General features: G+C 43.8%; 2 protein-coding genes across 3 annotated transcripts in view; one reads left to right on the top strand and one right to left on the bottom strand.

Moving 5' to 3' along the window:
- The window catches only part of vps8 (VPS8 subunit of CORVET complex), a 33,877-nt gene that overhangs the window by 4,321 nt on the left and 11,782 nt on the right, over positions 1 to 17,774 (top strand). Inside the window, exons 7-17 of one of the 2 annotated variants that reach the window (XM_068567860.1) lie at positions 7,174 to 7,298; positions 8,923 to 9,009; positions 9,096 to 9,163; positions 10,277 to 10,430; positions 11,164 to 11,223; positions 12,202 to 12,309; positions 12,767 to 12,847; positions 14,386 to 14,556; positions 15,766 to 15,840; positions 16,635 to 16,670; positions 17,063 to 17,153. In XM_068567860.1, the coding sequence (XP_068423961.1) occupies positions 7,174 to 7,298; positions 8,923 to 9,009; positions 9,096 to 9,163; positions 10,277 to 10,430; positions 11,164 to 11,223; positions 12,202 to 12,309; positions 12,767 to 12,847; positions 14,386 to 14,556; positions 15,766 to 15,840; positions 16,635 to 16,670; positions 17,063 to 17,153 (1,056 nt within the window). Of the gene's footprint in view, positions 1 to 7,173; positions 7,299 to 8,687; positions 8,709 to 8,922; positions 9,010 to 9,095; positions 9,164 to 10,276; positions 10,431 to 11,163; positions 11,224 to 12,201; positions 12,310 to 12,766; positions 12,848 to 14,385; positions 14,557 to 15,765; positions 15,841 to 16,634; positions 16,671 to 17,062; positions 17,154 to 17,774 lie in introns of those variants that run through there. The other variant, XM_068567861.1, reaches the window with a different exon arrangement.
- Positions 724 to 4,343, bottom strand: LOC137780241 (DELTA-sagatoxin-Srs1a-like). The gene is made up of 3 exons (XM_068568689.1): positions 4,255 to 4,343; positions 2,113 to 2,216; positions 724 to 1,150 (listed from the first exon to the last, which is right to left on the bottom strand). The coding sequence occupies exons 2-3, from the start codon at positions 2,178 to 2,180 to the stop codon at positions 724 to 726; spliced, it is 495 nt and encodes a 164-aa protein (XP_068424790.1). The 5' UTR covers positions 2,181 to 2,216; positions 4,255 to 4,343.

Here is a 17,774-nt window from a genome sequence, read left to right on the forward strand (position 1 = left end):
GTACATCAGTTACTCACTTGGTGTGTCTTTAAAATAGTAATAAAACCGTAGAAAAAAACAAGTGTTCTTCAACACGGGGTCAGTGTTTGAAATACAGACGATCATCACCATGAAAGGAAGATTTTACTTAGCCGCAGAATTAAGTTTAACTTAAAGTCATGGGTATAAATGCATGACATCCCCAAAACTATAATCCTCTTCTCTAAAAAAAAAAGCCCACAGCAGATGTACGCTATTTTCATATATAGTTAGCCATTTTCATATATATTCAGCTATTTGCAGCTATTTTCATATATTTTTCAGCCATTTTTTTTTATATATTCAGCTATTTTCAGCAATTGTCATATATATTCAGCTATTCTTTCATTTTCAAATATATGTAGCTACATTCAGCTATATTGCACTATGTTCAGCTATATTCAGTTATGTTGTCTTTTAAACAATGCTCCATGTAATTAAAGGTACAACACAAGTTCATTCAGAAAGATATAAACATGACCGTTTTCCAAAAGAAATGATCCAATTGACAGAAAAAATCATTTTTTTATTTGCAAATTAGGCAACAACCTTATTATTTAGTTTAATTTATGTTTAAATCACACCAGAAATAACCAGGATATTGATTAATGAGCTTCTCTGCAGCTCTGCCAGTTGATTGAGCTTCACTTATCTTGCAGTATAAGCTATCTGCTATATCAGATAGCAACAGTTGGATCTCCTGTCTTAATACATGCCGGTGTCACTGATGTCCACCCTCAGGACGGCTTCGCCCGAGTCTGACATGGAGGCGCTCACGATGGCGTAGTCGCCCTCGTAAGAAATGCAGGAGCCGTCGGCCTTCGCTCTGACAAAATTATTCTCGCTGCCGTTGTACATGGTGTCGTACAGATCGAAGTCGCAGTTGTTCCCCCGGTCGAAGATCCCCACGGCGAACCAGTTGGAGTAGAGGTTGCGGTCGTAGGGCACGGAGAACATGACCGCCATGGAGTGGCTGTAGTCGTTCATGTCGGGGTTGTACAGGTCGTAGGTGAAGACGCCGACGGAGCCGGTGGCGCTGCCGCTGTGCTTGTTGAACAAGGCGGAGCCGTTGGAGTAGGGCCCCACCATGGGGGGGAGGGGCACCTCGCAGCAGCCGCTCTCTGTGAACACCCTGAAGGCAGAGGGACGCGACATATGAGCATCTCACCCATGTGATGACAAGTTACTCTATCCAGACACAAGATAAAATATGTCTAAAATATGCAGAAAAGATTTCTCTTCATTGGAACTAATGCCTCATTTACTGGGACATTGTAGCAATGCAGAGTGTATAAAGATACAATGAGCAATACTATTGTCATATTTATCATATTTATTAAAGCAATACAATTATCATATTTTACCATATTTATCATAGCAATACAATTATCATATTTATTATAACAATACTATTATCATATTTATCATAGTAATACTATTATCATATTTATTATATTTTATCATATTTATCATAGCAATACTATTATCATATTAATGGTTTTATTATACTAATACTATTATCATATTTCATCATATTTATCATACCAATAATAGTATTGCTATGATAAATATGATGAAATATGATAATAGTATTAGTATTTTTGTAATAGTAATACTACAGTATAGTATTTGTGTGCAATACTGTACATTAGGTCACACAGGTTAACATTTTTTTCCCACTTTTTAAAAGTTTTTTTCACATTATTGTAACAAAAAACTATCAACTGAGCCACAGTCGGCAGTTAAAACATTGCAAACAATTGTTCATTTAATACGATTTTTGTGCAATACTGTTACATCTTTAATTTTTTTGCCTTATTTTATAATTATTTTTTACCTTAAGTTTATTGTAATTCTGTGTTAGGAGGACCGATCAGAATAATCTTTTCATTTTATAGAATAACTGTCTGTTATCTGTGCTTATGACAGTACAACCTAGTCGTTGAAGTACACAGGGTAGTATATGTCGTAGTACACATAGTTTAAGGTGTAGACTATGCAGTTTACGGTGTGGTACTGCTGGAGCTGCTGGTGTCACTTTGTATGTTCTCTCAACACCTTATGGGTCACGTCTGTACTAAAGTAATGCGTAACCTCGGGTTGGAGAGGGCGTAAGAGCCAGAGTTGTTGTTGATCTCGACGGAGCAGAGGCGATGAGGCATTGTGACGAAGAGGAGGAGGAAGAGGCCGGCTGTGACCTAGAGACAAGACGGCATCATTTCAGAGCAGCAGTTGACGAATGAGACTACACTTGTAACTCACACAAAAAATCCATTTCCACAGCAGCAAGCTGCCTCCACCTCTTCTGCTCCACTAGTGGGGTTGAAGGTGTCCTCTGTCATTAATCAGCTGTGTGTTATTCCTCCCACTGGCTTCCATTCATCACAATGTCCACATGTCATGTTGCATGTCAGACATTTATCTATGTGACATGTTGTATGGAAGCCTGAGTCCGCCACTGTGGTAAAAACGAATTAATTATGACTTAGTATCTCATAATTAAGACTTAACTATCTCATAATTTCTACTTAGTATCTCCCCCCGCAAGGCACCAGTTGCCTCCTTCCTTATCTCATAATCATGAGATACTAAGTCATTATTTTTAGATACTAAGTCATTATTATGAGATACTAAGTCATAATTATGAGATACTAAGTCATAATTATGAGATACTAAGTCAGTATTATGAGATACTAAGTCACTATCATGAGATACTATGTCATTATTATAAGCTACTAAGTCATAATTATGATATACTAAGTCATAATTATTAGATGCTAAGTCATTATTATGAGATACTAAGTCATTATTATGAGACACTAAGTCATAATTATGAGATACTAAGTCATTATTATGAGATACTAAGTCATAATTATGAGATACTAAGTCATAATTATGAGATACTAAGTCATAATTATGAGATACTAAGTCATTATTATGAGATACTAAGTCATAATTATTAGATACTAAGTCATAATTATGAGATACTAAGTCATAATTATGAGATACTAAGTCATTATTATTAGATACTAAGTCATAATTATGAGATACTAAGTCATTATTATTAGATACTAAGTCATTATTATGAGATACTAAGTCATAATTATGACTTACAGGATCTTTTTTTTTTATCATAGAGACTGAAAAGGGCTTCCATATGTTTGTCCCAACGTAAACGATTAAATATCCAAAATTAAGTTGTAAATGTTATTCCTCACAGCAGCCATTTTGACAAGAAAAGCCATGGTGACCCCTGAGAACTCAACCCACTGCAGACATTTACAAACCAAACACCTCCTTCTGCATGTGGTTGTGTTTCTCAGCTTGCATGTCTTTAATCTCTTTCCATGAGTTCTTAAGTATTCGCAGCGTGTTGAGCCCTCAGGGCCACCGTAGCATACAGCATACTCTCACTTTGCTCTCGCGTAGTCGGACTGCGCCAAAGAAAGGTCTGGCTATGTCATCGTTCTGGTGTAGTGGGGGAAAAAAAACAAGGTGGCTTTTTAAGAATTAGTTAAGCTAATCACAATCGTCACCTTCGTGCCCCCTCCCACCCAAAAATTAGAGTTAAGATTTTACCTTTTGAAATGTGAAGATCTATATATAGCGATCATGTTGGCAGGCAGCCACAAATATATCAATGAATGAAAAACAATGTACTGTATTTTCAAGACTTCCTCACATTAACCCATGCTCTTCTGAGCCTCGACTTCGCCGTAGTGCTGCAGCCCTCTTCAGCCACAACATGTGTATAAACATCAAACATAGATATTTCTGTATAGACAACTAATCCATGACTTTTGTCGAATTTAGTGTGTTACCTATGTATACTTTGTTAGGCACACTCTTTGCTTCATTGCCCGTATAACACATATGCTAATCACAACAATTAATTGATAGTATTTATCATTTTCTTGCTTCATGATTGTATTAATGTTTTACATGGACACTTTAATGTTGTGTTCCTTATATATCAGCTACTGCTCAAGAAGAATCTACTCGGGATCTGCTAAAAAACAACAAATTCAATTAATGACACAATTACCAATCGACCGATTTCATTTTCTTTGTACATTCCACAAATTTACCTCCTACGCTTTTATAATTTAGCCTACTGGGGAGAAAGGGTTTAGACAAATCCCACAAAACAAATGATATCCACTTAGGAATAAACATCTACCAACACAAACAACATCCACACACACACTGAGCTACAATCCCTAATGTCTTACTCACCTTTTTACGAGCTAAAAGAAGAAGCTAGAAGCAGTTATTGGCGCTGACAGAGTGTTGGTCCAGGTCTCAGGCAGAATGTGGCGATCACAGTCACATTATCCTCGGGCTGCTCACGCGCACCAGGTTTTATTGACTTAGGTAATCGGGACCTTCAAGGCACCAGTTGCCTCCTTCCTTATCTCCCGTCCGGTATCAGCTGCCCCCCTCTGTTCCCGGACCTCGCCAACACCTTTATCACCATGGAATGATTGGATCAGAGTGATCACGTCAACGTTAGCTTTTATTTTTGGGCCTTCCTTTGTTGGAACCTTAAAAAAAAAAAAGGTATCCAGTGTTTGTCCAGGGCGTCGTTCCTTCCCCTCCCCAACAGGAGGGTGAGGACCGTGCTCACTGGGTAACGCTACGAAACCAAGTACGAGGAGGAGCAATGCGCTGATGAATCGACTGACCATGAAATGAGACTACTGCTTAGTGAACAGTAGTTGCCGTAAGATAAAGAGTTTCTATCAGGAGTCGGTAGTATTTGCAGTCGCAGTAATCAGTGGAGTGGAATGGAGAATGCGTCAGAGCTCCAGCAGTCGGTGCTCTGCGTATGCAGCAGTTTCAGTATGTATGCCGTATGTATGGCTGTGGTATGCAAGCAGTATGAATGGTCGTGGGTATGCATGCAGTATGCATGGCCGTGGGTATGCAAGCGGTATGCATGGCCGTGGGTATGCATGCGGTATGCTTGGTCGTGGGTATGCATGCAGTATGCATGGCCGTGGGTATGCATGCGGTATGCATGGCCGTGAGTATGCACGCGGTATGCATGGCCGTGGGTATGCATGCGGTATGCTTGGTCGTGGGTATGCATGCGGTATGCATGGCCGTGGGTATGCATGCGGTATGCATGGTCGTGGGTATGCATGCAGTATGCGTGGCCGTGGGTATGCATGCGGTATGCATAGCCGTGGGTATGCACGTAGTATGCTTGGTCGTGGGTATGCATGCAGTATGCATGGCCGTGGGTATGCATGCGGTATGCATGGTCGTGGGTATGCATGCGGTATGCATGGCCGTGGGTATGCACGCGGTATGCATGGCCGTGGGTATGCACGCGGTATGCATGGCCGTGGGTATGCACGCGGTATGCATGGCCGTGGGTATGCATGCGGTATGCATAGCCGTGGGTATGCACGCAGTATGCATGGCCGTGGGTATGCACGCGGTATGCATAGCCGTGAGTATGCACGCAGTATGCATGGCCGTGGGTATGCATGCGGTATGCATAGCCGTGGGTATGCACGCAGTATGCATGGCCGTGGGTATGCATGCGGTATGCATAGCCGTGAGTATGCACGCAGTATGCATGGCCGTGGGTATGCACGCGGTATGCATGGCCGTGGGTATGCACGCAGTATGCATGGCCGTCGGTATGCACGCGGTATGCATGGCCGTCAGTATGCACGCGGTATGCATGGTCGTGGGTATGCATGCGGTATGCATGGTCGTGTGTATGCGTGGTCGTGGGTATGCATGCAGTATGCATGGTCGTGGGGTTTCTAGTACTGATTCTGCACAATTCTGCTGTGATGTCAGCTGACCCATCATGGTGTAAGCGTCCATGACAGTGGTCGGGGTTCTACTCTTTGATCGGGGTCACTAAACTTTAACATCTTTAAACTCCTCAGCCACAAGCTGCGTTACAACGGAAACGTCTCCATAATGACAGAATCTCTCTCCATGATTCATACACATGAAACACACACATATACATACATACATACATACACTACATTTCACCCAAGCTACAGGCGAGCCACAGCTCTAGGTGCTTCTCCTGGCTCAGTATTACTCCGAGTGTGTTTTTTTCCTTCTTAACTCTGACTCATCGGATGACTCTGCATTTATTGGGTGTATTAATGGTGGACAGCAGTGGGAGTACAAGGACCTCGTGGCCCATTTATCTACGTTATACATGGATTGAGGCGGCAGTGGCTTAGGGTTGGGCGGGTTGCCCTTTAATCACAAGGTGGGCAGTTCGATCCCAGGCTCTTAGTTACTTTTTTAAAGAACCTTGAAGGTGGAGTCATGGAAGAAACCTCAGCTAGAGCCATAGGAGGAGCGATCCCTCTCCCAGGGCAAACGGGCAAGCAGTTGATGTTGTGTGCACAGAATAAACACAATACTATTACAAAGTAGACCGAGTCAAGCAGCTTCCAGGTGTTAGCTAGCAGATGGAGGCGCAGCCACATGACCTCCATCGTGTAACGTAGGAAGAGGACACACTACACAAACACACAAGTACATCAAACAACACACAGAGCCAGCTGTGTGGTGACACTGAGGCTGTTTACTGGAAATGAAATGAAATATGAATTAGGTTAAAGCACCTCAGTAGCCCAGGTATTGGGTTCTGGTTTCGGTATTCATTTGTTATGTCTCATAAGATTGTTCTAACTTCAATGGGGAATTCGTCAAAAGTTGAAAAGAGCTTGTCGGTCTCCACAGACCCAAAAATGTCCGTGTCTTGATGTCATGCTGTGGTGTTGTTTGGGTTTTGTGGGTCTGACCCTTGTGTGTCTCTCTGTATTGCTGACATGATGACGCCCGGGCAGGAAAAGGTATGAACGCCCCGTCAGACTGCTCCTTCACGCTTACTGTCGTTCATTCTGTGTTCAACCCGACCGGCTCTGAGACGTCACCGCCCACGCCCATTTTGGTTTTGGCTGAGCTATTTCTGGTGCATGCTTTGTGTTTGATTTGGTGATTTGTAATTGGCCGTTCTTTTTTCGTTCATTTCCAGCTCTCCATTTGGCAGTGTGTTGTGTTTTGGTGTTGACGTGTAAAAAAAACATTTGACTTTCACCATCCTCACCTTGTCCTGAGTCTGTCCCGCGCTCCAGCAGTTAAACACGCCCTTCATCCGCCCTCCAGACACCAACCAGGCTCTGCGGCTCTGTCTGGGTACCAAGGCAACGGGGGCGGAGTTTGGAGCCGTCTCCGCCCTCAGCATCAACCACGACTGCTCGCGACTTCTCTGTGGGTTCGCCAAAGGACAGGTACATGTACTCTTCTCTGTGGGTTCCTAAAGGACAGGTACATGTACTCTTCTCTGTGGGTTCCTTAAAGGACAGGTAAATGTACTCTTCTCTGTGGGTTCCTTAAAGGACAGGTACATGTACTCTTCTCTGTGGGTTCCTTAAAGGACAGGTACATGTACTCTTCTCTGTGGGTTCCTTAAAGGACAGGTACATGTACTCTTCTCTGTGGGTTCCTTAAAGGACAGGTACATGTACTCTGTGGGTTCTTAAAGGACAGGTACATGTACTCTTCTCTGTGGATTCCTTAAAGGACAGGTACATGTACTCTTCTCTGTGGGTTCTTAAAGGACAGGTACATGTACTCTTCTCTGTGGGTTCCTTAAAGGACAGGTACATGTACTCTTCTCTGTGGGTTCCTTAAAGGACAGGTACATGTACTCTTCTCTGTGGGTTCTTAAAGGACAGGTACATGTACTCTGTGGGTTCTTAAAGTACAGGTACATGTACTCTTCTCTGTGGGTTCCTTAAAGGACAGGTACATGTACTCTGTGGGTTCTTAAAGGACAGGTACATGTACTCTTCTCTGTGGGTTCCTAAAGGACAGGTACATGTACTCTTCTCTGTGGGTTCCTTAAAGGACAGGTACATGTACTCTTCTCTGTGGGTTCACTAAAGGACAGGTACATGTACTCTTCTCTGTGGGTTCCTAAAGGACAGGTACATGTACTCTTCTCTGTGGGTTCCTAAAGGACAGGTACATGTACTCTTCTCTGTGGGTTCCTTAAAGGACAGGTACATGTACTCTTCTCTGTGGGTTCCTTAAAGGACAGGTACATGTACTCTTCTCTGTGGGTTCTTAAAGGACAGGTACATGTACTCTTCTCTGTGGGTTCTTAAAGGACAGGTACATGTACTCTTCTCTGTGGGTTCCTTAAAGGACAGGTACATGTACTCTTCTCTGTGGGTTCCTTAAAGGACAGGTACATGTACTCTTCTCTGTGGGTTCTTAAAGGACAGGTACATGTACTCTTCTCTGTGGGTTCCTAAAGGACAGGTACATGTACTCTTCTCTGTGGGTTCCTTAAAGGACAGGTACATGTACTCTTCTCTGTGGATTCCTTAAAGAACAGGTACATGTACTCTTCTCTGTGGGTTCTTAAAGGACAGGTACATGTACTCTTCTCTGTGGGTTCTTAAAGGACAGGTACATGTACTCTTCTCTGTGGGTTCTTAAAGGACAGGTACATGTACTCTTCTCTGTGGGTTCTTAAAGGACAGGTACATGTACTCTTCTCTGTGGGTTCTTAAAGGACAGGTACATGTACTCTTCTCTGTGGGTTCGCCAAAGGACAGGTACATGTACTCTTCTCTGTGGGTTCTTAAAGGACAGGTACATGTACTCTTCTCTGTGGGTTCGCCAAAGGACAGGTACATGTACTCTTCTCTGTGGGTTCACTAAAGGACAGGTACATGTACTCTGTGGGTTCTTAAAGGACAGGTACATGTACTCTTCTCTGTGGGTCTCCTTCTTCTTCTTGTTCTTTCTTCTTCTTCTTCTTCTTCTCCTCCTGCTCTTGTTCTTCTTCTAAGTCCTTAACCATCTTTCCTCCTCTTGTCTCCGTCTCTGCGTCTGAACGATCAGATCACCATGTGGGATCTGGCCAGTGGAAAACTCCTGAGGACGATCACTGATGCCCACCCTCCAGGAACAGCTATCCTGCATGTGAAGGTACACACGCACACACACACACACACACACACACACACACACACACACACACACACTGCATTAATTCCCTGTGTTTGTGTCTTTAGTTCACAGAGGACCCGACTCTCGCAGTGTGCAATGACAGTGGAGGATCAGTGTTCGAGCTGTCGTTCAGGTAAATTAAAGTTGTGTTGCCAGTGTGTGTGTGTGTCTGTGTGTGTGAGACTATAACACAACTTAACCTGAGAACGTCCGTTCACTGATTTATGTGACAATTAAGTTCTCTTTTGTGTCCTCACCGGATGAAGACTGTAGATTTAAAGTGTTGTCGCTGATCTAAAGATGTGCTTTTTAAGATGATGCAACAATTGAACAACAATATTTTGAAAACCAAGTGAATGAAAGTAGTGAAATGTTTTAATGGTGCACATATAGGGTATGTTTGACCTCAGTGTTGAAGGTAAATTATTGTAAATAATTCACAGACCTTTAAGTTTCACACACACACACACACACACAAGCAAGTTTGGACGGCACACAAACAGAAGCAAAACGTGTCAGATAATAATTTGGTTCGACAATAATCTTCTCTCATTTCACTATATTTATTATATTTATGCTGTTAATTGTTTGTGATGGTAAATGTAGCCCATAGGATTAGCTGTATTAACCAAACAACACGTATATTATGTGGTAATTACATGTGTTTGCCAATCGAGTTTGTTGTTTTTTGTCGCATTTTTTTGTCTGTTGTAAGCAAAATGTATTTGGTTACCAGTTTGTTATACGGTGCTTTTATTTTGAAGGCGAGAAATACGGTTAAACCGGAAGTCGGAGTGCGTTAGTGTCAGTTGGGAACGTATAAAGACACAGTTTAGCATTTCCCTGAAGAGGAACAATTATTACGTTGTTTTTTTGTAATAAAGTTAGTTTTTGTTAAGAATAAAACACATTTAAAAATTATCAGTTAAAGTCCAGGAGTATGCTATCATATTAGCATAATGCTAATTCAGTTTTGGTGTGGTGCCAGTGGGCAGTAACTGCTCTCATCTCCATCTCCTTATCTCTCATTTATATATATATATTAATGATATCTAAGGTAAGATACAACATAATATAATGCTTTTTAGAAAATTGTCTTGCATCACATGTTTATAATCCAAACAATCAGAAGGACACGACACGGCAGCAAGAACACACACATTCCCTTTCACACACACACACACACACACATGTCCATGACTGTCCCGTGGAGATCTCAGTCCCGTGCGGCTCCCTGTGCTCTCAGGAGGGTGATGGGGATGCGTTCCTGTGACTCCCGGTGTCTCTTCAGCGGCTCCAAAGGGGAGGTGTGCTGCATCGAGCCGCTGCGCGCTCCTCCGGACTTCAGGGAGCATCCCATCACGCACTACTCGCTGCTCGCCATGGCCTCGCTCACCAAGGTGTGCGCACACGTCACGGCAGGAAGCTCTGCGCTTACAAAGTAAAAGCCTCATTCGATGTGGGACGCCACCGGAAGATGAGATTATCCTTCATTAGTCCCTTAGTGGGGGAATTACAGGATTACAGCAGCATTGCTCTCAAGCAAACAGAACAGTAATAAAACAAAATTAAACAACAAGAACAAAATAAAATATACAGATGGAATAAAAATGTGCATGAAAGTACTTAAACGTAGTGGATATTGCACATATTCGATATAATTGAATTAAAATGTTCAGAAATGTTCAAACTTTAGGAGGTTATTGAATAAATACATATATTAAACAACCTTAAACAGTCTCACAATACATTGATCTGTAGTTTCTGCTCTGAAGAAATATTCTCTGACAACAACTTTGGTGATTAATTAAACTTGTAGTTGTAATCGAATGTAATGCATTAGATAATAAATGGCACATAACTGGATATCAGAATCCAATGAATGACGCGAGAGAGTTTAATTTTGATCGCGTCCGTAAGAATAAAGAGGACGGAGACAGTTTATTGAGTAACATGCAGACGTTCTTGTGCCGGGTGTGAACTGCTCGCTCCTGTCTGACCTCATGTCTCCATTGGAGAGGAAAGCAGCGCTACACAATCCTCACAACACACAACATCCACCGTCATCGGCTCACCCACTCAACTGTGGGTAAAGTGTGTGACGCTTCTGCCTTTCGGTTTTTCTTCCTCCAGATTCTGGTCATCGGACTGAAGCCCTCGCTGAAAGTCTGGATGACGTTTCCCTACAGCAAGGTCTGTATGTTCGCCTGCTCGTTGACTTTGTTCTTGTGTGTCTGTTGGTCCACATTCATTGATGCGATGTCAGCATGTGGGTTTGTCTTGTTTCCTGTTTTATTTTGAAGCCCTTGTCTTGTGTTCCCTGCACTTCCTGCCCCTGTGGTTGTCTGTCCTGGTCCCCGATGTGTCCAATCACCTTCCCCTTGTAGTTAAACCGAAAGTTACGAAGGTAACCACGGTTCTATGAATCCTGGATGACCGGCAGAGCTGAGAGTCTGCCTTGTTTTTTTTGTTGGAAATAAATATTCTTCGTACGGTTGTCGGTGTTTGGGTCCGTCTGTTAAACCACCACCTGACATTTAAATAGCTTCACACACAAATATACAACATGGAAATGTAAATTACCGGCCTGTGAATATTTCCCTTGAGATCTCATTTGTGGCAGGTTTTCAATAAAAAGTTGCAATGGATTTGCAGAGGTAACAATATACCTCTGAAAAAGGTGTTTTATTGTTGCGCAACATTCACATTCTGTGTGAAATAATCCATGTCAAAAATTACAGAAATAATAAATTCAACTAATCGCATGGGAAAAACATGAGTTTAACATTTCATTTAGGTGACGATTTTATCCAAAGCAACTCACATTTTTAGACACAGCAACAGGGAGAAATTTGGGGTTAAGTGTCTTGCTCAATGACACATTGATGTGGACTAGCAGAGCCAGGATTTGAACCACCGACCCTCTGATTGGAAGAGTGGAACACTAACGCCTAACACTGTTTTTCGGGCTGTGGTTCAGCATTATTCCCACGAGTCATTATACGTCTTTGAATTTGAAGAAAAAAGTCCTTAAAAAAGAATGGACACCTGGCAAGTACAACAAGGGTTGACGGCTGGAATTCATCCTTCTTTATATCTGTGAGCGTTTGTAACGTTCATCGATGAGACTCGAGTGATCACGGACGCGATGCCTTTCTCCCTTCTCTCCAGTCTGATCCGTCCAGCGTTCCCCAGCTGGCCTGGCAGTTCGTTCCTGTTCAGAAGACGCTCAACCCGATCCTGGCGTTCTGTAAAGGAGACACGGTCCACTTCCTCCTGGTATCTGCTCCCCTCCCTCTGAACTCCCAAAGTAGCAAATTACACAATCGACACGACACAAGTCCTGTTTGTTGGTCGGCTTTTTCTGCGAGGGTCAGAATACTTGTTATAGATACTCTAACATAGTTTATATCTACACATTGGGCGCTATCTTCTGCTTCTAGTACCTAAAACTACAATCAACACACCTGCAGACAGTTGCATTACAGTTATGAAACAATACAAATATGCAGCATTTGCATGTTTTCATGGACAAAAAGCTTGTCAGGCAGAGAGATGAATCTGAGATTGTCCAGTTAAACTAAAACTAACTGACTCGACGGCTCAAATAAGAGCCTAATGGGTCTGATTGTAAGAGTTGTGTAGACGCTGCAGTGTTATATTTCCCGGAAGTCTACATGCTAAACTGCTCGTGGGTTTTCTCAGAGTACTCGTCTGTGTTTGTTTGTTTGTTCAGGTGAAGAAAGAGGAGTCGGGCACCATCCACGTCATCAAACAGAAGCAACTCCACCTCAGCTGTGACATCATCAGCCTGAGTGTAAGTACTCGAGGTCTCGCCCGACTGCATGTCTTCGGCTCGCTGTATTGACGACTGGACACGACCGGATGTCTTGTAGTCGCGAGTCTCGCCGTCGTCGTGGTTCTCACACTCCACGACTGAGCAGAGACACCAGAAGGACGCGGTCTCAATCTACGTTTTTTCACAGAAACCCTTCAATTGCATGAAATCTAATAATACCAAGCGCGAGACAGGATTTTGCGTCTTCGCCACGCACTTCCTGTTCCCTCCAGGTACAACGCCGACTTTGATCTCATTGGCCTTTAGCTCCCCAACAGACTCCCTTTACAGAGGCAGACATGAAGCGAGTCCGCGATGCGTCAGCGAGCCTCGCGACTCGCTTTCAGTGCACACAGACAACGCAGATTGTGTGAACGAGGCTTTACGCCAGGAGGGCTCAGGACTATCCCACACTACGATCAGTGTTCGTTGAGGTCTCTGGCTGACTTTTTCAGCCCTTGAGCACTCTCTTTAAGTCTGGGAATGCTTTCTTAAGCCCGCAATGTTTAGCCGTGTGACTGTATAGCGGTGGTGACGGCATCACGCTGGAACAAAGACAGGGATAGACCCGCCCCCCTGGAACAAAGACAGGGATAGACCCGCCCCCCTGGAACAAAGACAGGGATAGACCCGCCCCCCTGGAACAAAAAGAGGGATAGACCCGCCCCCCTCTGGAACAAAGACGAGGATAGACCCGCCCCCCTGGAACAAAAAGAGGGATAGACCCGCCCCCCTGGAACAAAGACGAGGATAGACCCGCCCCCCTGGAACAAAGATGAGGATAGACCCGCTCCTCAGGAACAAAGACGAGGGTAGACCCGCCCCCCTGGAACAAAGACATGGATAGACCCGTCCCCCTGGAACAAAGACATGGATAGACCCGCCCCCCTGGAACAAAGACAGGGATAGACCCGCCCCCCTGGAACAAAGATGAGGATAGACCCGCCCCCCTGGAACAAAAAGAGGGATAGACCCGCCCCCCTGGAACAAAGACATGGATAGACCCGCCCCCCTGGAACAAAGACATGGATAGACCCGCCCCCCTGGAACAAAGACAGGGATAGACCCGCCCCCCTGGAACAAAGACAGGGATAGACCCGCCCCCCTGGAACAAAGACAGGGATAGACCCGCCCCCCTGGAACAAAGACAGGGATAGACCCGCCCCTCTGGAACAAAGACAGGGATAGACCCGCCCCCCTGGAACAAAGACAGGGATAGACCCGCCCCCCTGGAACAAAGACAGGGATAGACCCGTCCTCCTGGAACAAAGACAGGGATAGACCCGCCCCCCTGGAACAAAGACAGGGATAGACCCGCCCCCCTGGAACAAAGACAGGGATAGACCCGCCCCCCTTGAACAAAGACAGGGATAGACCCGCCCCCCTGGAACAAAGACAGGGATAGGCAGCCGCATCGACTTCGTTAGGTCGAGATTTGGCACCAGGTATGATGTGAATAAAAGTATATTTTTCCTGTGAGTGAATGAGTCGTCCTTCCTGTCTCCATGTCTCTGCAGTGGATTAACAGCCGCACGCTGGTTCTAGTGGACAGCCACGAGAAGCTGCAGGTGGTGGACCGGCCCAGTCAGGAGGTGTTGGAGACCGTGGACTTGGAGCAGGTGCAGCTGGTCTACAACAGCCGACATTTCAAATCGCTGGCGACCGGAGGGAACGTCTCCCAGGCTCTGGTGAGGGTTAGCTGCTGGGGAGCAGGACCAGAAGTCTCTGATGAGGGTTAGCTGCTGGTGAACAGGACCAGAAGTCTCTGGTGAGGGTTAGCTGCTGGGGAGCAGGACCAGAAGTCTCTGGTGAGGGTTAGCTGCTGGTGAACAGGACCAGAAGTCTCTGGTGAGGGTTAGCTGCTGGGGAGCAGGACCAGAAGTCTCTGGTGAGGGTTAGCTGCTAAGGAACAGGAGCAGATGTCTCTGGTGATGGTTAGCTGCTAAGGAACAGGACCAGAAGTCAACATTAATCGGGTCAGAGGTCAATTCTACAATAAATGTTCCATAATTCACTTCATAATGATAAAAGGTAAGAAATAGTGATCATGAATAATTTGCTCAAGTTTAAAATAGGAAGGTCCCAATACCACTTTCTTCACATCAAGTACAAGTACTTACATGTGGGTACTGCCTTTGGGTACTTTTATGACTTACTGGGGACTGACCATCGTGGTACTGGTACCAGTTGCTGTTGTATCCAAATAGTTTAAGTACATGAACACCGTAACGGAAAAAAAGCTCTGACGACGCTGCTGTTTTTGGCAAATAAAGACGCTAAGGAGAACCACATTGGGTTCTTTAGCTTGTTCCAACTTTTGGGTTCTATAAGGAACCCGACCCATTGGGTTCTTTGGCTTGCTCCACCTTAACCCAACCAATTTGGGTTCTTTGGCTTGTTCCACCTTCTTTGGCTTTTTCCACCTGTTGGGTTCTATAAGGAACCCAACCCATTTGGAAGGAACCATTTGGGTTATTTGGCTTGTTCCACCTGTTGGGTTCTATAAGGAACCCAACTTAAAGTCTTATACTTAGAACCGTCTGTTTAAGATTCCAACCAAAACTTTTTCCTTCAAAAGGATGAAACGTCGCAATAAATTCCCATTGTCTTACGAAGAAGCTTTGAAGAGACCGTTCTCCACAAGAGGGTTCTTCAGAGGTACATGATTATGAGCAGAACTACATTCATTCAGATCTGTTATCTCAGAGACCAATGAGAGGAACCCTGAAGGTACAAGCCTCTGAAGAACCTGTGTTGTTCTCCAAAAGCTGAAAACAGACTCTAAGTCCATTTCCCTCTCCACAAGATACCGACATTGTGATCTGTGCATTTCCTCCTAGTCGTCTTGTGTGTGTGTCTAACGTGTGTGTGTGTGTGTGTGTGTGTGTGTTCTCCAGGCTTTAGTCGGGGAGAAGGCCTGCTACCAGTCGGTCTCCAGCTACGCAGGACAGATCGTCTACTTGGGTACCAAGGTACTGTGTTGCAACCGCTGCAGCTCGTAGACGATCCTAGCTTAGCTCAAACACTCCAAGCTAGTCAACAACAACACACGCACAAGAATCACAACACAAACTACCAAACATTAACTACAAAAAGGCTGAGTCATCCATCAAATATGAATCTTTTCTTTGATGAAAGTTGTTAATCAAACTCCTGGCCGAGCGGAGAGGAACACGCGTTTGGTGTTTTTGGTTAAAAGGGAACAACAAAGAGGTTTTTAAGGGTTAATCCCTGAGCCAAAAAGCATTATGGCTGCTTCTTTATCACACTGTCAATACCTGGTTTACTCAATGGCAGAGAATCCCACCAACTAAACCAAAAGATGGAGTCATTCTTTGAACTTAAAGCCTCCTGATGTCTTTAAGGGTTTAAGGACAAAGGCGTGACGAGTATGTCTGAGTGTGGCGGTCTAAAGACAACTAAAAGCTACTTAAAAGAGAGCGCAAGTGGAACCAGTTGAGTCCATCGTACATGAAAAGATGATTGCATCATTTAAGGCAGTGTTAGAAAAAAGTTCCATTTCCAGCTACTTAATAATGTAAAAAACTATTAATAAAGCTCTCACTTATTACACTAAATGCAAAAAGCATACATCTACTTGCATTCAAATAGCATTTGATGATGTCTACTTAGAAATATGTCATGTTTTTGGTCCTAAATGTTGAGATTGTGTGTGAGATTAAAACGTGTCTCATGTTTGAGTCTGCAGTTAGTTTTCATCATTCTTCATTATATATATAATTCTATTTATTCTCTTGTTTTCCAGTCGGCTCACATTATGGCTCTCAGGAACTGGAGAGAGGTATGTATGAATATAACATCATGTACCTGGATTACCTTATGCTGTATTTAGAAAAACGATGCATATAACTTGCATAAGGGATTCATTTGTATGCAGTGGGAGCAGCTTCTGTGCACAAGTCAGCCGACATCCAGTGTGTTGAACTTTGAATATTGAGGAACTTTTCATTTCATATCACAATGGAGGACGGATATGAATACTTCCTGCACTGGCGAGGGCGGGACATCCTGTAACCTGCAGAGATTTCACGTTGCAAACACCTCTCCACGTCGTCAGAGCATAATCATTACCTGGATTACTTTGGGTTCGCATCAGCAGACCACCTGATCCATGACCGTGTGTGTGTGCATGTGTGTGCGTCTGTGTGTGTGTGTGTGTGTGTGTGTGTTCAGCGTATCGACTGCCTGTTGAAGCAGGAGCACTTCGTCGAGGCGCTCTCTCTGGCCTGGTCCTTCCACGAGGGCACCGCTAAAGCCGTGGTCGGTGGGTACAACACATGTTATGACACATGTAACACATGTTATGACACATGTTACGACACATGTAACACATGTAACACATGTTACGACAGATGTAACACATGTTATGACACATATTACAACACATGTTATAACACACGTAACACATGTTATGACATGTAACACAAGTTATGACACATGTAACACATGTTACGACACATGTAACACATGTTATAACACATGTTACGACACATGTTACGACACATGTAACACATGTTATAACACACGTAACACATGTTATGACATGTAACACAAGTTATGACACATGTAACACATGTTATAGCACATGTAACACATGTTATGACACATGTAACACGTTATAGCACATGTAACACATGTTATGACACATGTAACACATGTTATAGCACATGTAACACATGTTATGACACATGTAACACATGTTATAGCACATGTAACACATGTTATAGCACATGTAACACATGTTACGACATATGTAACACATGTTATGACACATCTGGCAGCCTGTAAGCCCCGGCTGGTTCCTGTGTGTGTGTTGATCAAGGAACAACACTATTTGTTCTGGATCATGCACCACGCAAACAAACACTGAAAACTTGATCCCAAA

The sequence above is a fragment of the Clinocottus analis genome, unplaced genomic scaffold, assembly GCF_023055335.1.
Source record: "Clinocottus analis isolate CAN_PGR_092001 unplaced genomic scaffold, fCliAna1.0.p SCAF_8, whole genome shotgun sequence".
Taxonomy (NCBI): domain Eukaryota; kingdom Metazoa; phylum Chordata; class Actinopteri; order Perciformes; family Cottidae; genus Clinocottus; species Clinocottus analis.

Bases quoted from the DNA above. Each gene is read 5' to 3' on its own strand.
- LOC137780241 (XM_068568689.1), bottom strand. From the start codon at position 2,180: ATGCCTCATCGCCTCTGCTCCGTCGAGATCAACAACAACTCTGGCTCT. The intron at 1,151-2,112 runs GTTACGCATTAC...CTCTGCCTTCAG, and splicing joins TACGCCCTCTCCAACCCGAG to GGTGTTCACAGAGAGCGGCT.